Source organism: Falco punctatus, assembly GCF_963210335.1.
Source record: "Falco punctatus genome assembly, chromosome: 2".
Taxonomy (NCBI): Eukaryota; Metazoa; Chordata; class Aves; order Falconiformes; family Falconidae; genus Falco; species Falco punctatus.
The window spans coordinates 7,528,926-7,551,813 of record NC_137581.1 but is presented as its reverse complement, the minus strand read 5'-3'; the positions used below and the strand labels follow the sequence as shown (position 1 = coordinate 7,551,813).

At 40.0% G+C, this 22,888-nt stretch overlaps 1 protein-coding gene across 7 annotated transcripts in view; it reads right to left on the bottom strand.

Annotated features, from left to right (window-relative positions):
- The window catches only part of DLG2 (discs large MAGUK scaffold protein 2), a 1,068,724-nt gene that overhangs the window by 1,026,480 nt on the left and 19,356 nt on the right, over positions 1-22,888 (bottom strand). For all 7 annotated transcript variants that reach the window (XM_080375907.1, XM_080375911.1, XM_080375888.1 and 4 more), the window contains one exon: positions 22,522-22,653. In XM_080375907.1, coding sequence (XP_080232033.1) covers positions 22,522-22,653 — 132 coding nt within the window. The remainder of the gene's footprint in view (positions 1-22,521; positions 22,654-22,888) is intronic.

Below are 22,888 nucleotides of genomic sequence, written 5' to 3'. Positions count from 1 at the left end.
TTTTGTTCTTTCCTTCAGAGGACAGCTACACCATCCTGCGAGCGCTGAGAAGCAACACAAGCAGAGCCAGGCTGCAGCAGTTCTGACACAGTGGGGCCACCGCTTCTGAATAGCAAGCAGCGATGGGACTCATCATCTGCTCTGCAGCGTGTACGGTGCTACTCAATAGTAAGTAAGGAGAATCAATTTCTTATTGTTTGGATTCATAGAATAGAGTCTAAAAATGTTCAAACAAAATTATGATGCAAATGTTTCCATATGAGAATTCCCTGGTCCTGTTCTGGGATTTCACTAGGGAAAATGTAGCTTTTCGATGCACCAGATGTGCAGTATATTGTGAAATACATAAGCTGGAAGGTGTTTTATGGAGAAATATAGGCATGCGTATTACTTACCATACACAAAGTGGGGAAGATTCTTCACCAGATTATAACACTGCAAATGCATGAAATTATTTTAAATGTGCCAGTGAACAGGAAAAGAATTTGGCCTATTCCCTGTGCTGTGTATTTGCTTAGACTCCGGAGAAAGGTGAAAAGACCAATCTTTCCACTAAATTCCTTTCGAACATAAACTTCATTGCGTTCACCTAGCTCAAACATAACTTAGGTTAATGGTGCCACCTGGTGACAAGGCTTACTCGCTGTTCCCATACCTTGTCAAGCAAGAAAAAAGAAATTCATATGCTATCAACCTTCCCCTCGAAAGTAACCCCCCCAAAAAAAACTGCATCACCTGCAATAATTACTTGTCCTAAAGAGCATAGTATATTGTACATATTTCCATATATGTATGGAAAGAACAATAAACAATCAGAAAGAAAATATTTCTTAACAGACTTTCATTTTAGACACACTTTGAGCTGCTAGCTTGTAAAAAGAATGCACTTACTAGTACACGAAGGGAAAAGGGAAAAATGGCACTGATTTATCTGAAGCTCCTGATGATGGGGAAGCAGGGCATTTTCTCTTGCTCAAAAACTTCTTGTTCGCTGCAGTGGTGTTAAGACTCCAGCACCACCTGGTAGGATTTTACTACCCCCATGAGTGCAGTCCCTAAACAAAAAATGAGTTATTTGAGCCACGTGCTTTTTGCACCTTACCTGTCAGCAATAACTCACAGGAGAAATTAATTCTGAAGCCATAAATTGCTCTGTGCATCTCTCTCTGTGTCACAACGCTGCTGAATATGATCACAAAAAATTTAAGGGGAGGTTCCTTTTGTGGGGTTAGGTGCTCACCCTGCTTCCTCAAAGTAAAAAGGGTTTTGCACTGCAGGTGACAATACGTGGTGGGGAAAGCACCTGGGGCAAGGAGGGGACGGGCATGGTCCTGCCAAGCAGGGCTATAATCCCTGCTCAGACAGAGGTGAGGTCGGGGAATGGACCACATCAAAAACCTGAAGCCTGACTGGTACCTGCCAAGGTGTATAACCAACCTTATTACATTGCTTTCTGTCATTTGTATAAAGTAGCAAAGAATTTACATAGGGACAGCTTCAAAATGGTCATATTTAAAAAGATGAGCAGAGGAAAATAAAAATGGAGATGGGAGCTTGTATTTTGCAGGAGATGCCTGGGCAGAAAGTGGGGAAACACAAACAACGTTATGGCACCCAACTTCCAGTTGTTACAATAGTCGTACAATAAAATAGCCAGGATTTGTGTTATGGACCACACTGATGATTTCTCTACAGCTTAGCTCATATTAAAATACAAGATCCCAACAAGAACTGCACAACCACCAGCTTAATTACATTACAGTAATGGCTACAGATGAAACCAGTCATTTAGGAGCCTCATTGCAGCCTAACTCCTACTCATACTAGGATACTGTCCTAGTACACTGTCACAGTATCCTACTTAGTGCTTACAGTTGCAAACCTGCACAACAATTTCAACAGCGCAAATGCTGACTAGTCCTTCACAGTTCTAAAAAAGAGGACATTTAATAGCAAAAAGCTTATTTGAAGGCAATATACTTGCTTTACGGTTCGCCTTACCCAAAATTTGCTCATTTTTTGCTAAACCTAGAATTTTGGAAGGGCACCTGAAAGTACTGGACAGTTTTAAGGGCATTAGTGTGCTCTTGAATAGAGGAAAACTGCATCCCTTCACCCCCACGACCCTTTACAGGCTAGGATTTCCCTTCTATGGCAACCTAATCAAGGACCTCCTTAATTTAACAAAATAGGAATATCTCAGCTGAGTTATGGATATTCTTCCCTTAGAAGCCTACCTCACATAATACAGTCACATGCTGCATATGCAAATTATAGAAGTATCCATATGCTTCGTTTATATGACTATTTAACCAAATTGGCACAATAAATATGTCTAGTTAGATACTTGCAGTAAGTGTGCAGCTGTCTGGAAGGAGGTACAAAATCACCATCAGTGAAATCCAAACTGCAGCTGTCATTAATCAAAGCTCTGCCCTTGAACATTCATCTTTGCGATATTGCCGTGACAAAGTGGACTTTTACTGCCATTTGGGACAGGAAGATTTTACTTCCTTAAAATAATTCAGGTTCTCTAGTGGTGCAGATGCTCTGAAAAAGCCAGTTGTCATGTTTGCTCTCAACATAGCAAATAAGCAGAGGAAAGATCATCAAAATATGATAGAACACTAAAACGATCTGTAAGATGCTGCATATTTAAATGCTGAATTTTTGCATGGTATGTACAAAATCCCTATTGAAGTATTTGTGTTTAGTAGAAATAATTGATTTTCTAGGATCAATGAACTGGAGATAATGTAGGCAGGAAAGATTGATTGTTAGGTCAAATGAAGATTTTTACAGTATTGAAAAGGTGGTGTGGAAGGAGGTTTAGTCAAGATGAGGTTCCATTTCTAAAGATATACCATTCACTACATCCTTTGATCAGAAAAGAGCAGTGGCTGTCAAAATTATTCACACCCACTGGATTGACAGTGAAGAAGAGGTTTGCACAAGCTCAGGGAATGAAACCAGAGCAATCCGGAGAGCTTCTTCATGGTGAATATGGCCAATACTCACATCACAGAATCATAGAATGGTTTGGGTTGGAAGGGACCTTTAAAGGCCATCTATTCCAACCCTCCAGCAATATGCAGGGACATCTTCAACAAGACCAGGCTGCTCAGAGTCCCATCCAACCTGACCTTGAATGTTCCCAGGGATGGGGCATCTACCACCTCTCTGGGCAACCTGTGCCAGTGCCTCACCATCCCCATTGTAAAAAAATTTCTCCCTTCTATCTAGTCTGAATCTGCCCTCTTTTAGTTCAAAACCATTGCCCCCTGTCCTACCACAAGATGTCTGTCCCCATCTTTCTTATAAGCCCCCTTTAGGCACTGGCAGCTGCTCTAAGGTCTCCCCAGAGCCTTCTCTGCTCCAGGCTGAACAACCCCAACTCTTCCAGCCTATCTCCATAGGAGAGGTGTTCCAGACTCTGAGCATCTTCCTGGCCTCCTCTGGACTCGCTCCAACAGGTCCATGTCTTTCTCATGCTGGGCCCCCCAGAGCTGGATGCAGCACTGCAGGTGGGGTCTCCTGAGAGCGGAGCAGAGGGGCAGAATCCCCTCCCTTGACCTGCTGGTCACACTGCTTTTGATGCAGCCCAGGATCTGGTTGGGTTTCTGGGCTGCTTCAAGGCTCCGCTTTATGTAGACTATGAGACATCATTCCTTTCCAAAGATTAACAACAACTTTCCAAAGATTTTGGTTTTCATGTGTTGTTAGGCCTTATTTTGCATGCATTGACTAGCAGTTAACCCAGTTTCTTCACAGACGTGATATTTGTCCATAGAGACTAACAGGCCAGTGGATCTGCTTGGATCCACTAAAATCAAATCTAGCCACAAGAACAAGGTTTTGTGTAGCTGCCATCAAGCACATTATTTAGGCTAAACAAAAGATGATATACTTAAATAAGATCAATGGGGACAACCTGCAACATCTGAAGAAGTGTCTGAAGATCTGTTCTGACAATGCCTGTGAGATCTCTCCCAGCATCCCCAAGACACAAGCTATGCCATGTAAATTACACATGCTTGGGACCATCTTCTAGCACTGAGCTCAGATTCATACTTCAAAACTCTCCTATCCTCCAGAACAGAGCAGCCACGTATGCCAGTTTATGGGGTTGATCCCTGGGCTGTGAATTGTTTGGAAAACACTGGTCAGATGAGCCAAAAACTTGTCAGAAACCATTCAAGCAATTTTACAGTATAGATGATCGAGTCCCCCCGTGTGGAAACATTCCTGTTCCCAGGTTAATTCACTAATAAAGAAACTTCCAAATAGGATTCAGCTGTCAATAAGTTCTCAGAGAATGTTTTATTGAACAGTGAGAGTGTGCACATGGGCAGTTTGTTAACTTGCTGGAAATCGCTGCTCCTGCTTGCCTTGCAGTGACTTTCTGATGTAACCATGCTCAGAGCAAACTACTGCAAACTTTCTGACTGCAGCTGCTTCTGCGACTGCGAGCCATCTGTTCAGTCCTAGCGTTTGTGTAGACTGCTTGCACATGAGATCTGCACCACTTTACTGGATGTTGTTTTATGAGAACATTAACCGGTTCAGAAGAAGCAGAGATTCCCCGTCACCCTTAGCTGTGCAGTAACCCACCAAAGGCTGCAAATTCACTCACAGTGCTACCGAGAGCCTTTAAGGCTATAACCTATGTACAGCAAATCCTTGAAGTCTTTTGGCTGCACTATGAAAACCGTGCTTCCAAGAAAAACGCGGTGTTTTAAGCCAAGAATTACTGTAAACCTATCATTTAGTGAAGGCTTCCACAAAACCTTGTTCTTTGCCCAACACTTGTCAAATAGCTTCTGGTTTGGGAAAAAGCATTGCAGTTTGTGACACGGTTCTAGTATACAGCAACATGCAAGGCGCAATGGGCCCGACTACCATGTCCCTCATGTCCAGTGATTTTCAGGGAAGGCAATGAAGAGGAACTGTAATGTTCTCTGAGGCTCTTTTGCAGCAAAAACAAGAAGTCTAGCAGAGCAACTACCTCAAGCTATAACATTATCCTTTTCATCATGACTATTTTCGTACGACTGTTTTCAAAGAGATGATGAGGACTGGCACTGTAGAAGCTGGAGGAAGTTGACAATTTGAATGAATGACAATCCTAAAAACTGTGTTTGAGAATTGTGAAGAGAAGATTTCTATGCAGGAACATCCATATCTCCTGTCCTTTGGCAGGGCTTAGCATGTGTTTGCCTTCCATAATGATACAAGTGCTGTTTCAAAGGAAGGTTCTTTCAGAAACTTTCACATCAAATTTATTTGAGTGCAAAGCTTGCAGGATATGAACACTGACTGAAAAAATCTTGCATTTCTTGTATTTATCCTTAAAAGTGGTGCTGAATGACAGCACTTTGCCAGCACTGGTTATCTCACAAACCTGATGTAACATTATGGCGCAACTCTTACGACAAGTTATTTATAAGTCTATTCAAATTTGTAATCCACCTTGAAAATGTGTTTATCCCATTGAGGATTGAGTATACATATCCTAGCATTCCTGTGTCTTCATCTTTAATCCTTATCTTACCACCTACACTGCTTAGCGAAAGGTCGGTCGTGGCCCTTTTGTTTACCCAGGTGTCCTCCACCACCTTTAGGGCCGTCTTGATTTAATGCCAGCTCCTCATTGAAATACAAAATACACCTGCATCATTACAGCACTACTACTGTATTGTGCCTCAGCCTCGTCCCAATTTCTCCAGAGATCCATCTCCTCACCACCTGAAAATCAATATACAAATCTGGTGTTTGACAAAAGGCCAGTGGAGTTCATTTCTTAGACCTCTCTTTAGTGAAGATAAAGCCAACCTGCAAGAAAACAGGGTACAAAGACAGAAATGCAGCAGTTCTCCAGCTGCACGGCCTTCTTACAGGGGCCTTCACTATGTATCCTAATGCCACACCGGGAAAGCGTAAATTCTGTATGCCAATGCCGAATGAAACCCCACAGCACCCTGGAACTTCAGGAGACAGTTGACATCCAGGGGCTGAGGAGCAATATGTCAAAGAAGAGGTGACTCCCCAAAAAAGGCGCACATCCCACCCTTCCATCTCAACTGCCGAGGCAAAAAGTGAAAATGTAGTGAAGTCAAGAAGATACTTAATTCCCAATCTCTTTTTTTAACTTTACTAGCTGGTTCTGTTGATTTTCTCCTTCAACTGAAATTTTGACAGGAAGAAACGATCTTGAAAGCAAAGGTCATGAGTGATGTAAGAGAGAGTAGAAAGGCACCCCAACGGGAAACTGGTGCTTGGCAGTAAGTCCCAAGCTAAAAAGTCTTACATGATAAACAAAACACTTAGGAAAGCTAAACAAATAGTGCTTGTCCCTCACCTTCCCCAGAGCCCTGGCAGTGACTTTATCTCATTAAAGTACTGGATGTTCTTATCCACCATTTACAGTCCTATTTTTAGGTTACTCTAACAATTCCTATAGTCCCAGCCAAGCAGCCAGTGAAAGATGTGTATATTTTAATTTGTGTGGATCATCAACTGGGATTCTTATGTTGTCACCAAGACACTTCAGTTAATCCCCAGGAATCACCAACCAAGCTGTTGAGAGACCTTGTCCTTCTCTCAGACATGCAACCTTTGCACCACACACAGGACAGATTTTCTTGGCTTGATGCTTTGTGTGTCTACAGCTCATATTATTTAACTAAAGAATATTGAAACCGGTGCAAAAAATTCCATTGCACAACTGGATATAACCTCCCAGATAAAGACGGTTCCTTCTCCTTCAGGAGTACCTGTTCAGAAAAATAAGGGTATTTCAGAAACAATGCCAGCTCCAGCCAGGAACAGATTTTTTAAAGCATGTTTTAAAGCAGTAGTTGTTTTCACTGTTATTGTATGTTTGTTGTTGTTACTGTTTTGCTTCGCCTGAATTCTTAGTACACAGTTCAGCCAATCTAACCAGGTCATCTCAGCTTAGGCAAACACGATCTCCTGCTTTCAAAGGCACCTCTTTCCATTGCCTAGATAATGACACCCTTATGGTTAGGGGTATAACTCTCATTCCAATGACCAATCCAATTAAGGTGCAAATTATGTGGACTGAATCTCATTACACAGTTTCATTTGGCCTGTGGATAATGCACGACTCTAGGCTGACCTCTGCTCCTAGCTCAGCTCACAGAAGACTGGGAGCTAAACACAATCGGTGGACCCTACCTCACTGGTGGCTGGGATATAGCAAGTTTAGTAGAATATTAATAAAATACCTGGGTTTAATTTTGTATTCCCATTAAAATATTGATCCTTATTGCATTAGAATCCATGAAGCTGTTTTATTCAATCATAATCACTCAAATTTCATGTTACGAACAAGTACCACCCAAAGTAAGACCGGCAGTAAAAAGTCTCATAGATGGCAGCTCCATCCACAGACAGACATACATTTGTCCAAACTATAAGATAAATAATATTCAGTAATTAACAGATTTGTAAAAATAACAATTTATCACGAACAATGCAAAAATAGACCTACTTATTTATTAATAATGTACATTAATAACATATATATTAATAATATATAACCAATTATAGCTCATTGTTCCCTCTTATTTTCATATGATCCAATTTCTAATGACTGCCTGCCATTTTCTGACTCTCTCTTGCTCTAGATGGATATTATATCCCATCTTCCACAGTGAAGATAACAAAATGAACAAGAATGGGGCCTTGACTGGGTCTACATTCTCTCCAAGAGAATGGAGGCAGACAATGCTTTCTATTATAACTTGAGCCTGGCAGCCTAAATCCAGATGAGCTCATGGTATGATGTAAGCTTTGGATTCCTCAGTTAAGCTCCATGTTCAGTCACAAGCATCCTACAGGCTCTTGGGTCAGTCACTAAAGCCTTTGTTCAGACCAGCTGCGTTTTGCAATCTGTAAACAAAGTCTCAGCAGAGCCGTTATCAGCTGGGCATCACGCCACAAGGATGGGACACCTTCAGACATGGACATTAGATGCCTCCTTCTCACCAGACACACATACTTGGATGCTGCTTAGGTGTCAAATGGAGACACCCAACTGTAGCCAGATGCACGTTTAGGGAGCACTGTACACACAGACACCTAAAACTCCTTTTTGATGACGTGGGGAGTATTAGTTATCTCCCTTTTCCAGAGGAGGGCTGTGAAGGTGTGGTCTTCACTCCTCTGAAGATCACCTAAATCTCTCAGATTTGTCATTCTTGTTGCAAACTCAGGTATCAACTCACAAAATACAATGTTGACCTCACATAACACATCCATTTTAGAATGCTTTATACACCCTGTGTTATGAGCAAAAATTAACAGTCTAAAAAGGCTTTCTAATTCCTCATCTAATGAGACTCTATAGAGGAAAGCAGCTGGAGCTACTGCTCATAACCACCTTGCTATAATTACAAGATAAGCAAAAGAATTAGGCTTTCTAATCATAATAAATTACCAAGCAGAAAACGTAATAAAATCTAACAAGGTCTCTTTATATTGCATTGCATTAATACAACCTCTTTTATATTACCATCGACAGCAAAATGCCATGCAACTAATTAAGTGAAGACCGTTTTTTTTTTTCAGGTTAAGTAGAGCACCTACATTTCTGCAATTATTTTACCTTTGGAAAGTCTGTCCTGAATCTGTTCCCCTTCAAAGATGGGAAGAGAAATCAAGTCAGCATTATAGGAAGTTTTGTGGCATCGCTCTTAAGTGCATTTAGCAAATGGTCTAAGTGGCCAGGTAAAAGAGCTCTAAATAAACAAACAATGCTTTGCACAACCATAGTGCTTCTCATCCAAGGACTTCAGTGCATTTGATAAATATTAATTAACTTACATACTGCTGCTTTGAAGTAGGCAAGGGATATATTTAAGTATCACTTTGTTTGCTACTGAAATGCATTCCTGCTTTGTTCTCTTGTGCAGGATGCAACAGCTGTTTAACAACACACATGAATATTAAACAAGAGTTTTAGAGAAGAAGTAAGGAATGCTTAATCCAAAAGAAACCCCAGAGGGATTTACATGTGTAGAAAGCAATTACTTAAAGCAATGCCCCCCAGACTCTGTGGGTGATTTTGTTCTCCTTAAGCCACCTCCGTTTTAAATTTAAATTTGCTGTGGCTGTTAATAATATTGGAGGATCTTGCAGGCAGCCTGTCCCCTCCGAGCTGCAGAGAGGGGAACACTGGCACAAAATCTGGGCCAGAATTGGTAGAATTTTGCTTTTATACTAACAAAATAAGCCAGGCAACTTAGACAATCATAGCACAATAAGATTTTGGCTTTCTGCTGCTGAAAGAGGGTATGAATAGCTGGTTGAACTTCAGAGGACTCAATAATTAAGCCCCCAAACAGCTATTCTACCCACCCAAACACCGTCAAACTGATGAGACCTCCTGTTCAACACATCCCACCCAGTACCAAGTGCCCCATGCTCAGCAGCAATGGTCATCGGCTGGCTCAGGGTTTCTGCCCCATCTCTCTGGGTGGTGGCATCAATGGGTTGTATGTGACGGGGTGCGTCTCCTGCTAGTGCAGAGAATTCACCACCCAGAACTCACAGTTGTGGGGAGAACTGTGATTTGCACAATGGCACCTCAGCCTAATGTCCTGCACGGTGGGGAAACCCCTTTACAATCTCACAGTGTATCGCCTACTGAATACCTAGCTGGGTCAGCATGGAGACTTAAGTTCTCGCTTGGGCAGATGAAAACTATTAGAGAAGATTCAGATTTGTAACAGGACAAGATGCACCAAGCAGCTATTCAAAAACAGCAACAGAGACGTTGCAGCAGAAACAAAATGGAAAGAACATACAGCTTTCCTTTACCGTGGCACAGCATCACCAATCATTTCTTGTTGTGCCAAAAAGAGAAGGCGTTTTAAACAAGATTGGCATTACTTTGGTATCTAGCTGTATCTACAAACTTCTTTGCTATTTCAATAACCTCTGTTGGAAGGGGTGGAGACATTTTGCCAAGGAAATCTCCAGAGTTATCCCTGTAACTATGGCATTTAAACACACTTTGTGTACCTCAAATACACTTTTTAAAGGCCTTTCCTAAACTATAGTTGAGAACTTTAACCAGCCAGCCCATTCTGATAGGCTATCCAAATTATTTGCTTAGTTTTGCACCAAATCTACACCAGCGCTTCCAGTTTCAGTATTAGGATTATATTAACAGCTTCACTTGTCCTTATTTATTAAGCAGAAACAATTCTGGCAGGCAAGACAAATATTCATCTTAATTGAAATCATCACATTTCCATTTATCCATCATATTAATAAATGGGGTCACCAGATGGCCCTTTAGGATCATTGAGCTGAGTTAGGCTTCTTGGGTCTTATGTTCCTTGTGTGCTTTACCGCAAAGCTAAAAATCCATAACATTGCCAGCACATCATATAAAGCATTTTTTCCTGCACTGGCACCCTCAGGTGACCAAAATACCTCCAACAAAAACCTGAATTACACAAACACAGAATCCTTTCCTGAATCAGGTCTCCCCTATTCACAACACATGACAGCAGATATGAGTGATGCACCATGAAGCAGCAGTAGAGGAACTTTCCATTTGATGTGCATTAATGAATCCACTTCCCTAAAAAGAATTTATTTCTTAGAAAGATCAGGTGTATTTTACTGAGTGGTTAATTTTACAGCCAGGTATTCAACCTGCTAGATGGGTACTATGGTAACATTAATCACCGTTTTATATAGCTAAAACTTGACCTAGCAGAATATTAGCTTCTTTCTCCTCTTCAGTGTTGAGGATTGGGAACAGACCCTCATATGCCCAATTTGAGAGAGACCATACCGGACAATACTTTGTTTGACCTGACAGTAACTCTTTGTAGGGCCACTACTCCCACATTCCACAGAGGGCTTCCCAAAAAGGGAAAGCAAATCTTACATATTTTCCTAAATCCATTAATCTTCTGAGCACAAAACCATTCTAGATCCCCACCCTGCATTCAAGAGATTTGTATTTCATTAAGATATACTCCACAAAACTGTACTCTGAGCATGTGCTTGGTATTTGGATGAGGTTTGGTGGTGGTGCATTTACACCACCTAGTACGTTGGAGGGTGATCCATAGGTAGAGCATGTACACACTACTACAACACGGATCTCAAATGGGCTTACTCATTTCTACATTGACAAATCCTCCATACTAGCTTCCTGGACATATTTATCTTTACCTAAAACTAGGCAAATAGTTGGACAGCTACTGAATTAACACGAACAGATGCTGCTGAGAGATGTGGTGTTCCTGCTTGCTTTGGCATCATGGCTAGCTGAAATTTTTTTAGCAATTCCAAAAAACAGTCAACGGCTGGAAGAGCATTAAATAATCCTGACTTGGAGTTCCAAACATGGGGAACTCATAGGTATTCACAGGATAAGCTTTATGCAGTAAAAGATAAAGCATACCTGTCAGAAGGACCCTTACACCACACAGCAATTTTTTCTCTGATCTCACAAAAGCCCTAGTGATACTCAGAAGTCACTATACACTTCTGCTAAGCAATCCATAGCATTTTGAAACAGAAAACACTACGCTTACCATGGACAAGATAAAATAATACCAACCGATATGTTTACTTGAAATCAATGTTACCACAAGATGTCACTCTAAACTTTATTTACGGAAAGGGTTTGAGAACTTCAAAGAGATCAAAGTTACTTTTCTCCAAGTATATTTATTTTCTTCCAAATTGTATTTACAAAACTTAACACATAAATCAATTGCTTATCAGCGAAAAAAACCAAAAACAAACAACTAAACAAATGTGAGAAATAAAGTCTACCATGCCAAAACTCATTGGCAAATGCTCAGAAGGCAGGCTGGGTAGAAAATGATGATAAGAATAAAAACAGAGCAGAATTTTCGTTAGAGGTTAAAGAAGAAAAAGAATTAAGTTACAGTACACTATATTGCAGTTCAACACTGGAGATGATTAAGAATAATTCAAGAAAACGCAAGCCTTTGGAGAAAATAACCAGTATACAATGCAACTCCATCTGTCCCTCTGTCTCACTATAATTAGGTTAGATTTCTCCTACTATCTAATTACTATATGTTTTGAAAGATACTCCCCCACAACAGTTCCTCCTACTACCTGCAGGTACTTGGATTCTGGGAAGACAGGGAATCTCCTAACAAATCCCCTGATGAAAATGAGCATTCATATATATGAATATGTATGTGTAAAAATATGCAAGTATATAATGTAGGTGCGTATATATATATAATATTGTGAATATATGCAATTTGTGTGTGTGTGTGTGTGTGTGTATATATAAACAAAAGCAGAATATGGGTGGGAGAAGAAAACAAGGTCACTCTTGAGCCACATCCCCACCTATCCGCGGTGGAGGCAGGACCAGCCCAGGGCATGCAGCAAGGCAGGTGCAGAGCCAGGACCTGGGAGAAAGCACCCTGAGCAAAGCCGCTCCGACACTTCCATCATCAGGAGCTCATAAAAAATTATGGCGATCCCAATCCCAGTACCTCCAAGAAATATGCCTTCAAAACACTTAATTTGCAGAAGAAAACCATCTGTTTCGTGTAAACCATCTATCTATTGGGACGAAAACCAGATCTAAGAGAAAGGAAATAGTACCTTTGGCGGTGTTGGCATTTCCATTAGCTCAAGCAGCAAAGGCTGGTGTGAAGCATCCAACAGTTTTGACCTCGCTTTAAAATGTGTGCTATCAACATCATCACACACTGCAATTTGTGATGAGAAGCTCTTTTTACCATCCTTAAAGTCTTGGAAATCACTGTGTAAAATTAACTTCAAAATACTGGTAAGGTTGTAAAGGTAACTCCCAATGTTAGAAAGTACCATCATTGAAATATATGGTCACACACCGTTTTTGTCTCTGCTCTGACACTTTATTCAGTGTACCGAATGGGCCTGCGCCAGGGAAGCTGTCTGAGCAACCTTGGCACCATTTATCTAAGGAGCTGAAAGGCTGAGAGTGATAAGAAGATTTCTGGAAGGTACTTTATCTTAAGAGCATTAAATGCCACCCCAGGAATTAGATACTACCTCTGATTCCTACAGAGTCTCAGTGATGGTCGGGCAGTCACGTAGATTGTGTTTTTTCCCAAACGATTTCCCATCAGAAGAACCTCATGGTTTAAGTGCCAAAACTGAGACAATGGGACAATCTTGCTGGAATAGTGACACCTCTTGTCACAGCTGGAGCTGTGGTCAGACATTAAAATGGTGTCTGTGGTGATGTATAAGGTCAGAAGTGTCTCCAGTCAGGTCTCTAAAATAGATTAATTTTTTTGCCTCTTTTTCTCAGGGCTTCAGTACCACCTCCGTGGCACAGAGCTGCAGTCACCTCATTATCCAGTAAATAGTGATGGGAAAGCAATGGATTCAATATTTGATTGTGAGCTGAGAGCTGCCCCTTCTGCACACTGAACGAAGCAGAATTTTTGAAGGAAAACAGTTTGAGGTCAAATAAATGAGAAGACTCACATTGTATGCATGTACAGCAATCCAACTCCAATCGCAGACACTACCTTAGTTATAGCATCACCCTACCTCTGACCACAGACCTAATCCTCTCTTGCTTTGAAATCGCACATCATTTCTGTGTAACCTAACACAATGATAATTATTATAAAAGGTATTTTATATTTCTAATGGCTAGGATTTTATGCAATAGTGCCTTAATCCACTACATCAGCAGAAAATCAAACCCACACAACTATGATGACAAAACGGAGACAGGAAAGAACAAATGAAAGACATAAATTCAGTCATCTTTGAAAAGAGCTCACAATTTTCTCAGTGGCAGGTCAGGGTGACAGACACCAAACACAGTTGCAGAAAATGCACCACATGACAGAATAAACACACAATGGGAATGAACAACACAGTCCGCAGGATTTCTTGTCAAGATACGTTTTAATACCCAACAGAGCTCCAAAGTACAGAATCAGACCTGAGCAAACTTCAGTAGAAATCTGAGGTAAATACAATATTCACAGTTACCTCTTACTACACACATATATATTAAAAAAATTATATAACTATTATATATACATGTGTATATATACACAGAAATATATGCATATATGTATATGTAGAATTAACTAGTTAACTTTCATACATCTTACTACCCAGTGCTCAATCCCAATTGCACTTAAACCACTTAAATCAGTGTTTTTCCCTGACTCCTCTAACACTGGAAGCACGGGGTTAAGAAAAAGTCCTGAGATTCCAGAAGAGCCACAAAGGTGGCACCAGGCAACTGATTTGGCTCATTTATAACAGTTTTGAAAGCCATAAGGTATAACAGTCTTCAAGCCTAAAATGTTCCTGTGATTTCAAAGTTACCATGCAGTTTCTCAAAAAGTTATATTCACTAAGCAAAAATCCCATCACGGTCTAGCCTAAAATAATTCCGCAGACCAAAACATTAGAGAGGGAGAGCAGCTCTGCTATTTTAGAGACAAAAATAAACATTGGGATTAGTGATGGAACAGCTTGCTTCAGATTATTTTGTTCCATTTTATTAGTAGATGTACAAACTACATTAGCAAGATACAAATCCAGCCCTTCTTTATTTAACGCCAGAAAAAGTAATCTATCTCATTGTTCTTTTATATTCTCTCAGCTTGAAAAAGGAGACTATATTACTCAAAATAAAACCAGATTATCTAAATGCATCTTTTAATGATTTGTCTCTAGTTCTCATCACAACCAATAATAAAGTGCTATCCCTATTTAATGCAAAGAGAAAGAAAAGCTTCACACTGGGACAGCAGCCACACAGCAACAGCTGTTGCAACTGCATTTTATCAATTCTAATTATGCATGGAATACATGAGGCCAAGACACACTTAAAAAAAAAACAAAAACAAAAACCCACTACAGGAACAAACCCCAGCTTTTATTCCTTGCTGGATATTGAAATGTAACAAGCTCAATAATTATCATATTGCTTATATTAAAAACTGATCTTAGAAACGGTTTATTTCCAATGCACAGCTTTGCATTTCCAATGAGAAAAGTCCACAAAGCTTCTGAAGTCCTTGTCTGAAATGTAAATGCTATCATTCATTGGTTAAAAGGCAGCAAAACATGAGCAGAGGGTTGCATTAGGATTACAAGTGATTATGTATTACCTAGGTTGTATCAGTGCTGTAATCGGTTTCTTCTTGTACGCAGGTAGGCTGAGAATCCAAACACAGACCTGGGCTGGGATTCTGAAATTTTCAGAGTCCATCAGCATTCATACCCAGCATCTCTGCGCAATTCTTTAAGGAAAAGGTCTACAGCAAGGATGGGATCCCAGTCAAAATTCCCACACAAATAAAAGATGTCAGAGCTTTGCTTCTGGGTTGAGATCTTTTCTGGTAATTCACAAGCTTTTAATATTTAAATTCTTTTGACTAAAAAACTGATTTGGGGTACCCACACAAGATTCCCACATCTTCACACACATACACCTTCTCTCAAGGTGGAAAATAACTAAATTAATATTAAGAAGTTGTTCTGGGAGGGCTGCTCACATCTCCAGGTTGGCCAGCAAAAATAGGGAGCACCATGCCCTGGCTCTGTTTGTTCCTCATCTCTAACCAGTAAGGCATCACTGTAACACCCAATAAGTCCCAAAGACAAAAGCGATTCTGAGATTTTCAGAGATACAGAAATATTTCAGCTCCTCCATCACGGACACAACTAAGAAAGACTGGGTAACGTTTCAGAGCTCAGTGAAAGTCCCCTCTCTGGATATCTTCAGTCTAGTTTCCCTATAGTAACGTGATGTCTGTCTGTCTTTCTCCTGCACGTGCATCCTTCTGCCAGCTCTCACCAGCTGACTGTGAACCTTCTGCCTAATGTTCGTGCAACTTGACAGCAGTGAAGAAGCCCCATGTCCTGCAAAGGATCTGCAGGTGGCACAGGGTGGGGAGAGTTCGAAGAGCCAGAGAGAAACGACAGTACCGCAGGGGAAATTGCACTGCCATGGAAGCAAAAATAGCGGGGGGACAAAATCCACTGGAAACCACTTACATTAGATCTGCCATTTAGGGTGGGCTGGGGGAACAACTGGTTCATTCTGTGTAACCAAACATTTACTGGAGAACCGCGAGGGCTAGTTCCTCAAGCTGGCTGCAATCCAGCCAAAACCCAGCTCGTAAAAAAAAAATAAAATAATATCACACAGCTTCAAACCCTCCCAAAGATCCAGCACTGCTACCTTTAGCTCTTTTGAAAGAAAGCGCAAATTTGCTTACTAAGAGAATTGGATTTCAAGAATAAAAGCAGCTGCAGCTGTCTTCAGGCAAAACAAAAGCTGCCCTTGAATTTAAATTTCAGTTCTGCTGTAATTTATGCCGCAACAAAGAAAGATGCCAGTTTGGGAAAGTAGGGCTCTGTGCGGAGTAATAACAGGCTTCCCCATTGTCAGAGATGTCATCTGAGCATCCCTCAGATGTGACAAGAGCACTGAGGGGCTTTTGCACATTTCTTTTGCACCTCAACACTCATAATAGTCAGGGAGGGTTTCAATATTTTTAAATAGAGCTATAGACGAATCTTTATTTCTCAGTCAGGGGAGTTCTGTATATAAATCTCTGGAGGAATCATTCCAACCCAAGCGAAGCCGACTGGAGTTTTTTCTTTGACTTTGTGAATGCTGGCCTCAGGCCCTCTGTGAGAGGATTGCCTAATGTCCCTGGGCTGGACCCGGGATTAGCTCCCAAGGAATTCAGTGTCGTTACAGGATGTGAAATAGCCTGACATGACCAGAAACCAGCTCACTGAGATGAAGTCCAGAGAACAATGAGATATGAGACCAGTGACCTTACATTCAGGAGCGCTGTAAGTAGCTAAGTGTGCCGAACACATAAGGGACTAAAAACACCTATTGAGAGCAAGCTTCCTAAGTATGAGTAGATAACACCCAGTTGTGCTTTCCTATTGAAAAGTTCCCCAGTACAGAGATTCATTTAATATCCTTTTGGTCCCTGAAGCACTGACACAGCACAAATTGCTGAAACACGCTTCCTCCTGAAGACTGGGAACGAGTGGTACTGGTGAGGGCCATCATCACCTTAGGTGCTTGCTAATCACGTTCCCTGTTCTGATAGCCTCAACTCCAGCAGCTTTATCAAAAGCCTTGTGAAATGTGGCGTTGCCTTGTTTTCTGTAGTGCTGTGAATTTCAAACCTTATGTTCACTGGAAGGAACAAGTACAAAAGAGGTCTTGGTCGTGCATCTGTGAAAAGGTGATTGCAGTGTTTCTTCAAGAGCAATCATAGAAGCAGACAACAGCAGCCTGCAGTATAGATTATTTCTATGCCTTTTGCACAAATCTCATAAGCTTTTTAACAGTGAAGGCTGGCACTACTGTGTGTGACTAGCACTGGATTTTTGAGATGTTGCATGATCCTGACATTTCCTCTGACATCTATAATCATTCTCCAAAACCTACTTTGGGTGCGGGCTCCATCACCAGCCCAGGACAGTGTTGCAGGTCTCCTGCTTTTCTCACCATTTATCCTGCTGTTTACACATCTATTCGCCAGTCCTGACGCACCTCTTTCCCTCTAGCCTCAAATTTCCTTCTGTCACTATTTAAAAGGTTTCTCCTTAAACACAACACACCCAAATTCCTTGTCTTTACATTAATTGCCTCTACATTCTTCTTCCCTCTGTATGGTCAACGGTGTCATTATTCTTCTCAGCATGAAAGCCTGCAAATGGGGGGACTTTTTTATCTTTACACTTAGTTGACATGCATGGCTGCGTCTATCAAAATCTTTCCCATTTTTCATTCTCAGTGTTTTCCCAGGGGCACGTTTCAATATCCCATCATTACTCCTATGATAGGTTCCTCTCCAGTTTCTTTCATATCTAAACTATCCTGAAATGTAACCATTGTCCTATATGCCAGGGGAGTTTCAGTCCCAGGTCAAAGTTTCATAGGCACCAAAGTCAATCAAACTAAGACAAATCCATAGGAAACCAAGCTCTTGACATGCTTCATGCTTACTATATTAAACGTTTGCATTTGTCAATGGCTATGTTATTTTTCAATAGATATGTACATCCTAAAATAATTAAGGCAAATGGGCACTTGCTTCAGCTCTCTGAAATGGCCACATTTTATGTCCTACTCTTATACACTATCCATCCTATAGCACTCTCCAGTAACATGGATGATTGTAAGATACAACTAGACTCCTGGAAGTTTGGATACTAATATATCCACTTAATTCACATGCCACTTAATTTACAAAAACTTTTTAATGGGTAAGTTTTATGTGATTGCAGAAGAATAATCTGACTTCCTTTTTAACTTGGCTTAAAAGACATTATCACTTTTTTTAAAATGGATTGTTATAAAAGGGCTTATTTAAAAGTGAGGTGAATGAGGTAAAGAGTCTAAAATATTCTTCTTACTAAACACACAAAATTATATACTAAGTCTCTAAATACAGATTGTGGCACAGATGACCAGTAAATTCTGTTATCCTTACAGTAATGTTTACTACAACAATTTTTAAGACAGGCGGTTTTATAACATCCACGTTATTTTGCAGATATGGCATAATACCCTAGGGGTGGGGGGTGGGGGGGGAAAGGTGATGCAGATTTTAGTTGAAAACATGCCATTTTAAAATTCAGTCAAAGTTACGTAAGCATGAGGAAAAAACATAAGACATGGTTTCAAAGTCCTCAGGAAATACGTCACCCACTGCCGATCCGGTTTATCCGAATTTTAGAAAAACCTGTTAAGATTAGTTTTTACCTAATACTGCATAAGATGATTACAGCTATTTGTGGCACGTTAATTCCTGCTAGAAACAAAATGATGTTTTACAGAGATGTATCTACACACAACAACAAAAAAAAAAACCCCAACCCACAACCCTGACATAAACCTCTTTCATCCACTCTCATTCCACAGAACGGCATTCTAAGCTGTAAAATCATGCACTTTTCTTAATGAAATGAAGGCTTGACAAATATATAGCGGAGGTTTTTAGAAATAAATTGTACTGAACGATGTATCACATTATAAAAACTGATTAAGTTTCATAAAGATCAGAGCAAAAAAAAATATGCTTGGTCATTTTGACATACCCAGATGACTTCCTACTGTCTTTCCTGGTTTTCCGTTTTTCTCTCTGCACAATGCCTCCAAGATACCGCACTATGAGACAATCCCAACAAACGAGGCATTTGGATTTCTGCATGTTTAATTTCCTCTTCCTTGCAGGGTTTTGAAAAAAATTAATGTTCACATCAGAACAACATGTGCTACGATTTGAGAGGACCCTGTGACTTTAATACCATCTAACTGCAGATGACCCTACAAAAAGCAAACCTTCTTACAAGCTCATTACAACAACAGTACCGTGACTCCTCACTGCGCACAGAAGGATTGGGAGAACGCTTTTGGTGAAAATAATTTGGAATTAACTTAAGAGTAACGTCAATATCTACATATGCGTTCTTCCCCTTGCACACTCCTTCTGAAGGGTTTCTCCTCTTCCCTCCTCTTAGAGCTCGATTTTCAAAGCATTGTGTTGGGGCCACTGGAGTGTAAATGGGACTCCAGAGACTGCAGCTCCACATGTCGCTTTGAAAATGTGCCTCTGAGCAACTAACTCAGCTGTAACTGAACACAGCGACTCTAGCAAGAAGTCCAGCAACAAGAACAGCCCGAAGGGAGATGGAGACGCTTTTGAACCCGAATTAAAATGTAAAGGGACAATCCTTCAGTAAGGCTTCTGTAAATCACTTACAGAATTTTACTTCCATAATTGTAGTCACTTCTTGCATGTGTAACATACACGAATGAAAGATATTGAATTCTCTTTTTTCTCATGTTAATCTCCCGTTCAGTAGTCAACAGTTAATATCTACAAAACACATTGAAGATGAAAACAATCACAGCCGCAGTGAGAGCCCAAGTTCAAAGATGGCTGGTTGAATCAAATCACACAAGCATAAATTGGAGAACAAAAGGAACTAGAAAACACTAGATTTGAAAAGGGCCTCTAATTATAATTATTTTTCTTTATCTTTTCTTGTTATACTCAATTTAAGATATCCTACAGATTTTTAAAGCAATTGGGAAGTTAACAAGAATTGAACACACACTTAAAGGATAGGGATGGTTCCAACAGCTGAATTTTTATGTAAAGGAATCAAAATCTACTGAAGCTGTAGGACTTAGAAAAACTTCATTTGGCACAAAAAATTATGTTAACTTTACGCCTGACAGACATGTGTACTTCCGCATCCAAGTTAATGATTCTATACAAAAATCATATTTTTCTTTAGTATTTACAGCCTAAATATTCAAAAGATCAGTCAATTCTGGATAAAACCAATGTTTGACAACTGTAAATGAGATCAAGTTTTGGAAGGCAATGACTTGGAGTCTGAAAATTAAGTCTAATTAAGATTAGGCACTCAAAAATGGATGCTTTCAAGACCATTAGACATTCTGTAAATATAAAAGACAAAGGAACATTAGCAGTACAGAACTTAAAAAGAGACCAGAAGCTCTGCCTTTGGTATTTCTTTGTGTGGTGGTCTGATTTATAAGGGAATGGAAGAAAGTATGATGAGAAGCTAAAACAGATGTCATGGAAGTGAAGGGGTTTATATACTGATTATGCAAGAACCTCATTATCAATTGTGTCATAACATCATCTACCACACTTAAAATACTGATGAGAGGTCATTCTTTTGTATTATTCCAGCATCTAGACCAACCAAATAGCAAAGCAAATGCAATCATGACAGACTTCGAGCACATCCTGTGATTCCCAAATCTCTTTTTTGTAAAAAGAACCATTTAAGAACAAGGAAAAGACATCCAAAGGCCTGCAAATTAAAATACTATCTAACTTCCATAACACCACACTCCTCGAGCTGTCACTGTGACAATCAAAAGATTTCATTTGTTCTTTGGATTCAGCCTTAACGTAGCTATAATCACTTTTTCATTTCTGACATATGTAATACATCAACAAATATTGTGGTGTAGCCACACACAAAGCACACATGTTGTCAGAACACTTTGAAGGATTACTTCAAAGTACTGCAGAAGTAAATGCACAGTTAATATCACTTCTGTGACTTGTATACTTCTTCAGCGCGTACTTCTATATCCATTGTTATCTTCACAAAAATAAAATGGAAATGACCCATCTTTTTTTCATTCTTTAGTTTGAATCTATTTACAACTATTTCATAAAAATTAGGAATATTTCCTTTTTTAAAGGATACACAACAATCAAAAATTATTTAGGCTTTATAAAATAAATCTAATAACTTTAAAGAAGCTGAGAGAAATTACATGTAAAATAGCACTGACAATTAATTCAATTTGCAGGAAAAGTTAGAGACTGGTAACATACTTTTGTCATAAATGCTACAGAAATTAATGAAACTCTTCCTAGACCGCCACAGTCTTCACAGTAATAGTGTTGTATTAATGTACTTCTACTTCTATGATATATAATCAATTTTTTTTCCCTAACTGCTACTGATTGTAGCTCTGTAGTGAGTACAATGGTACTCTGGCTTCAACCAACCACAGCTTGAAGGTACATGTGCTTGCACAAACATCATTTGTGTTAAGAAATGTGCACTTCAGACTAGTTCTGCACCAAATGTACAGATGTTTGTGAAGGAATAAAACACCAAGGGGCCAATGCAATGTGAGCAAGAGGGCAGGGGGAGGTAGAGCAAGGGCGATGCACAGTTATTGTCACCACTTCCCCTGACTGGCAGCATAGGCACAGCAGCGCACAAAGGACAACAGGGATGCTAAAGCAACCAGGTATGTTCATGACCTTGAAAACATTCTATATAACAACTATATAACAACTTATGGAGGTTATTTTATATAAAGCTCCAAAACACCAAGTGCTTTATTTTGACAAATACCATTATTTGCAAGGTGAAATCAGGACCTTTAAGTAAATGGAAGAAAGACTGCAACATCGCATGAATGGGAACATTCTGCCAAAGGTTCACTGTGTCCTTGAGCATTTTTCTTGACACACTTCCAAGTTTCTTTGGCTGACGCTTTTCCAAAAAACATAATGCAAAAGACACAAAAATTTTAGATGCTACTTGACGCCAGTGAAATCAGTGAAACATTGGCCATTTACCTGTGTGGAGATGGCTTCATCTTCAACTTTGCATAATCAGTTATATCCTAGTCTGGTTCAGTAACTTCCATTAAACAAGGGAAAGTAGCAAGGTTTAAGAACAACCATTCAATGCCTTACCTTGCATTATTTTTTTGTTACTTTTTCTTTCACTATAAAGAAGAAAATTCCTTTGAAATAAGGACAATGAGCTTCCCCCCACAAGAACCTGGAAGGAATATCTCAACATGCTGTTCCATTATGAACACAAATAGTGAGCAATGAGAGAGTTACTAGGTCTGACCTAGCTCTGACCTTCAAGAGCATATATCTAAGATTAAATACTAGTACCTACCTAGAAGTGCCTGAAACAAGCTGCTCTTAAAGATGCCCATCACCTTCCTGATGGCTTTTTTCAGTTGTTGTTCTTCCGGCTTCCTTAGTTTTTTACAGTATTCTTCCAGCAGCACTAAAGCTCGGTCAGTATCTAAAGACAAACAAATACAAAAAAAAAAGCCTTTTATTGGCTATGGAAAGTATTTAAATGCTCAAATATTAACTTCACATTTCTAAAGGCATTGTTCACACATATAAGGAACGTTCACAACAAATGTTGTTACAGTCTTGTCTAACTGGACCTCAGTAAAGCCTTTGACATCGTCTCCCACAGCATCTCCTGGAGAACCCGGCTGCTCAGGGCTGGGATGGCTGTGCTCGTCACT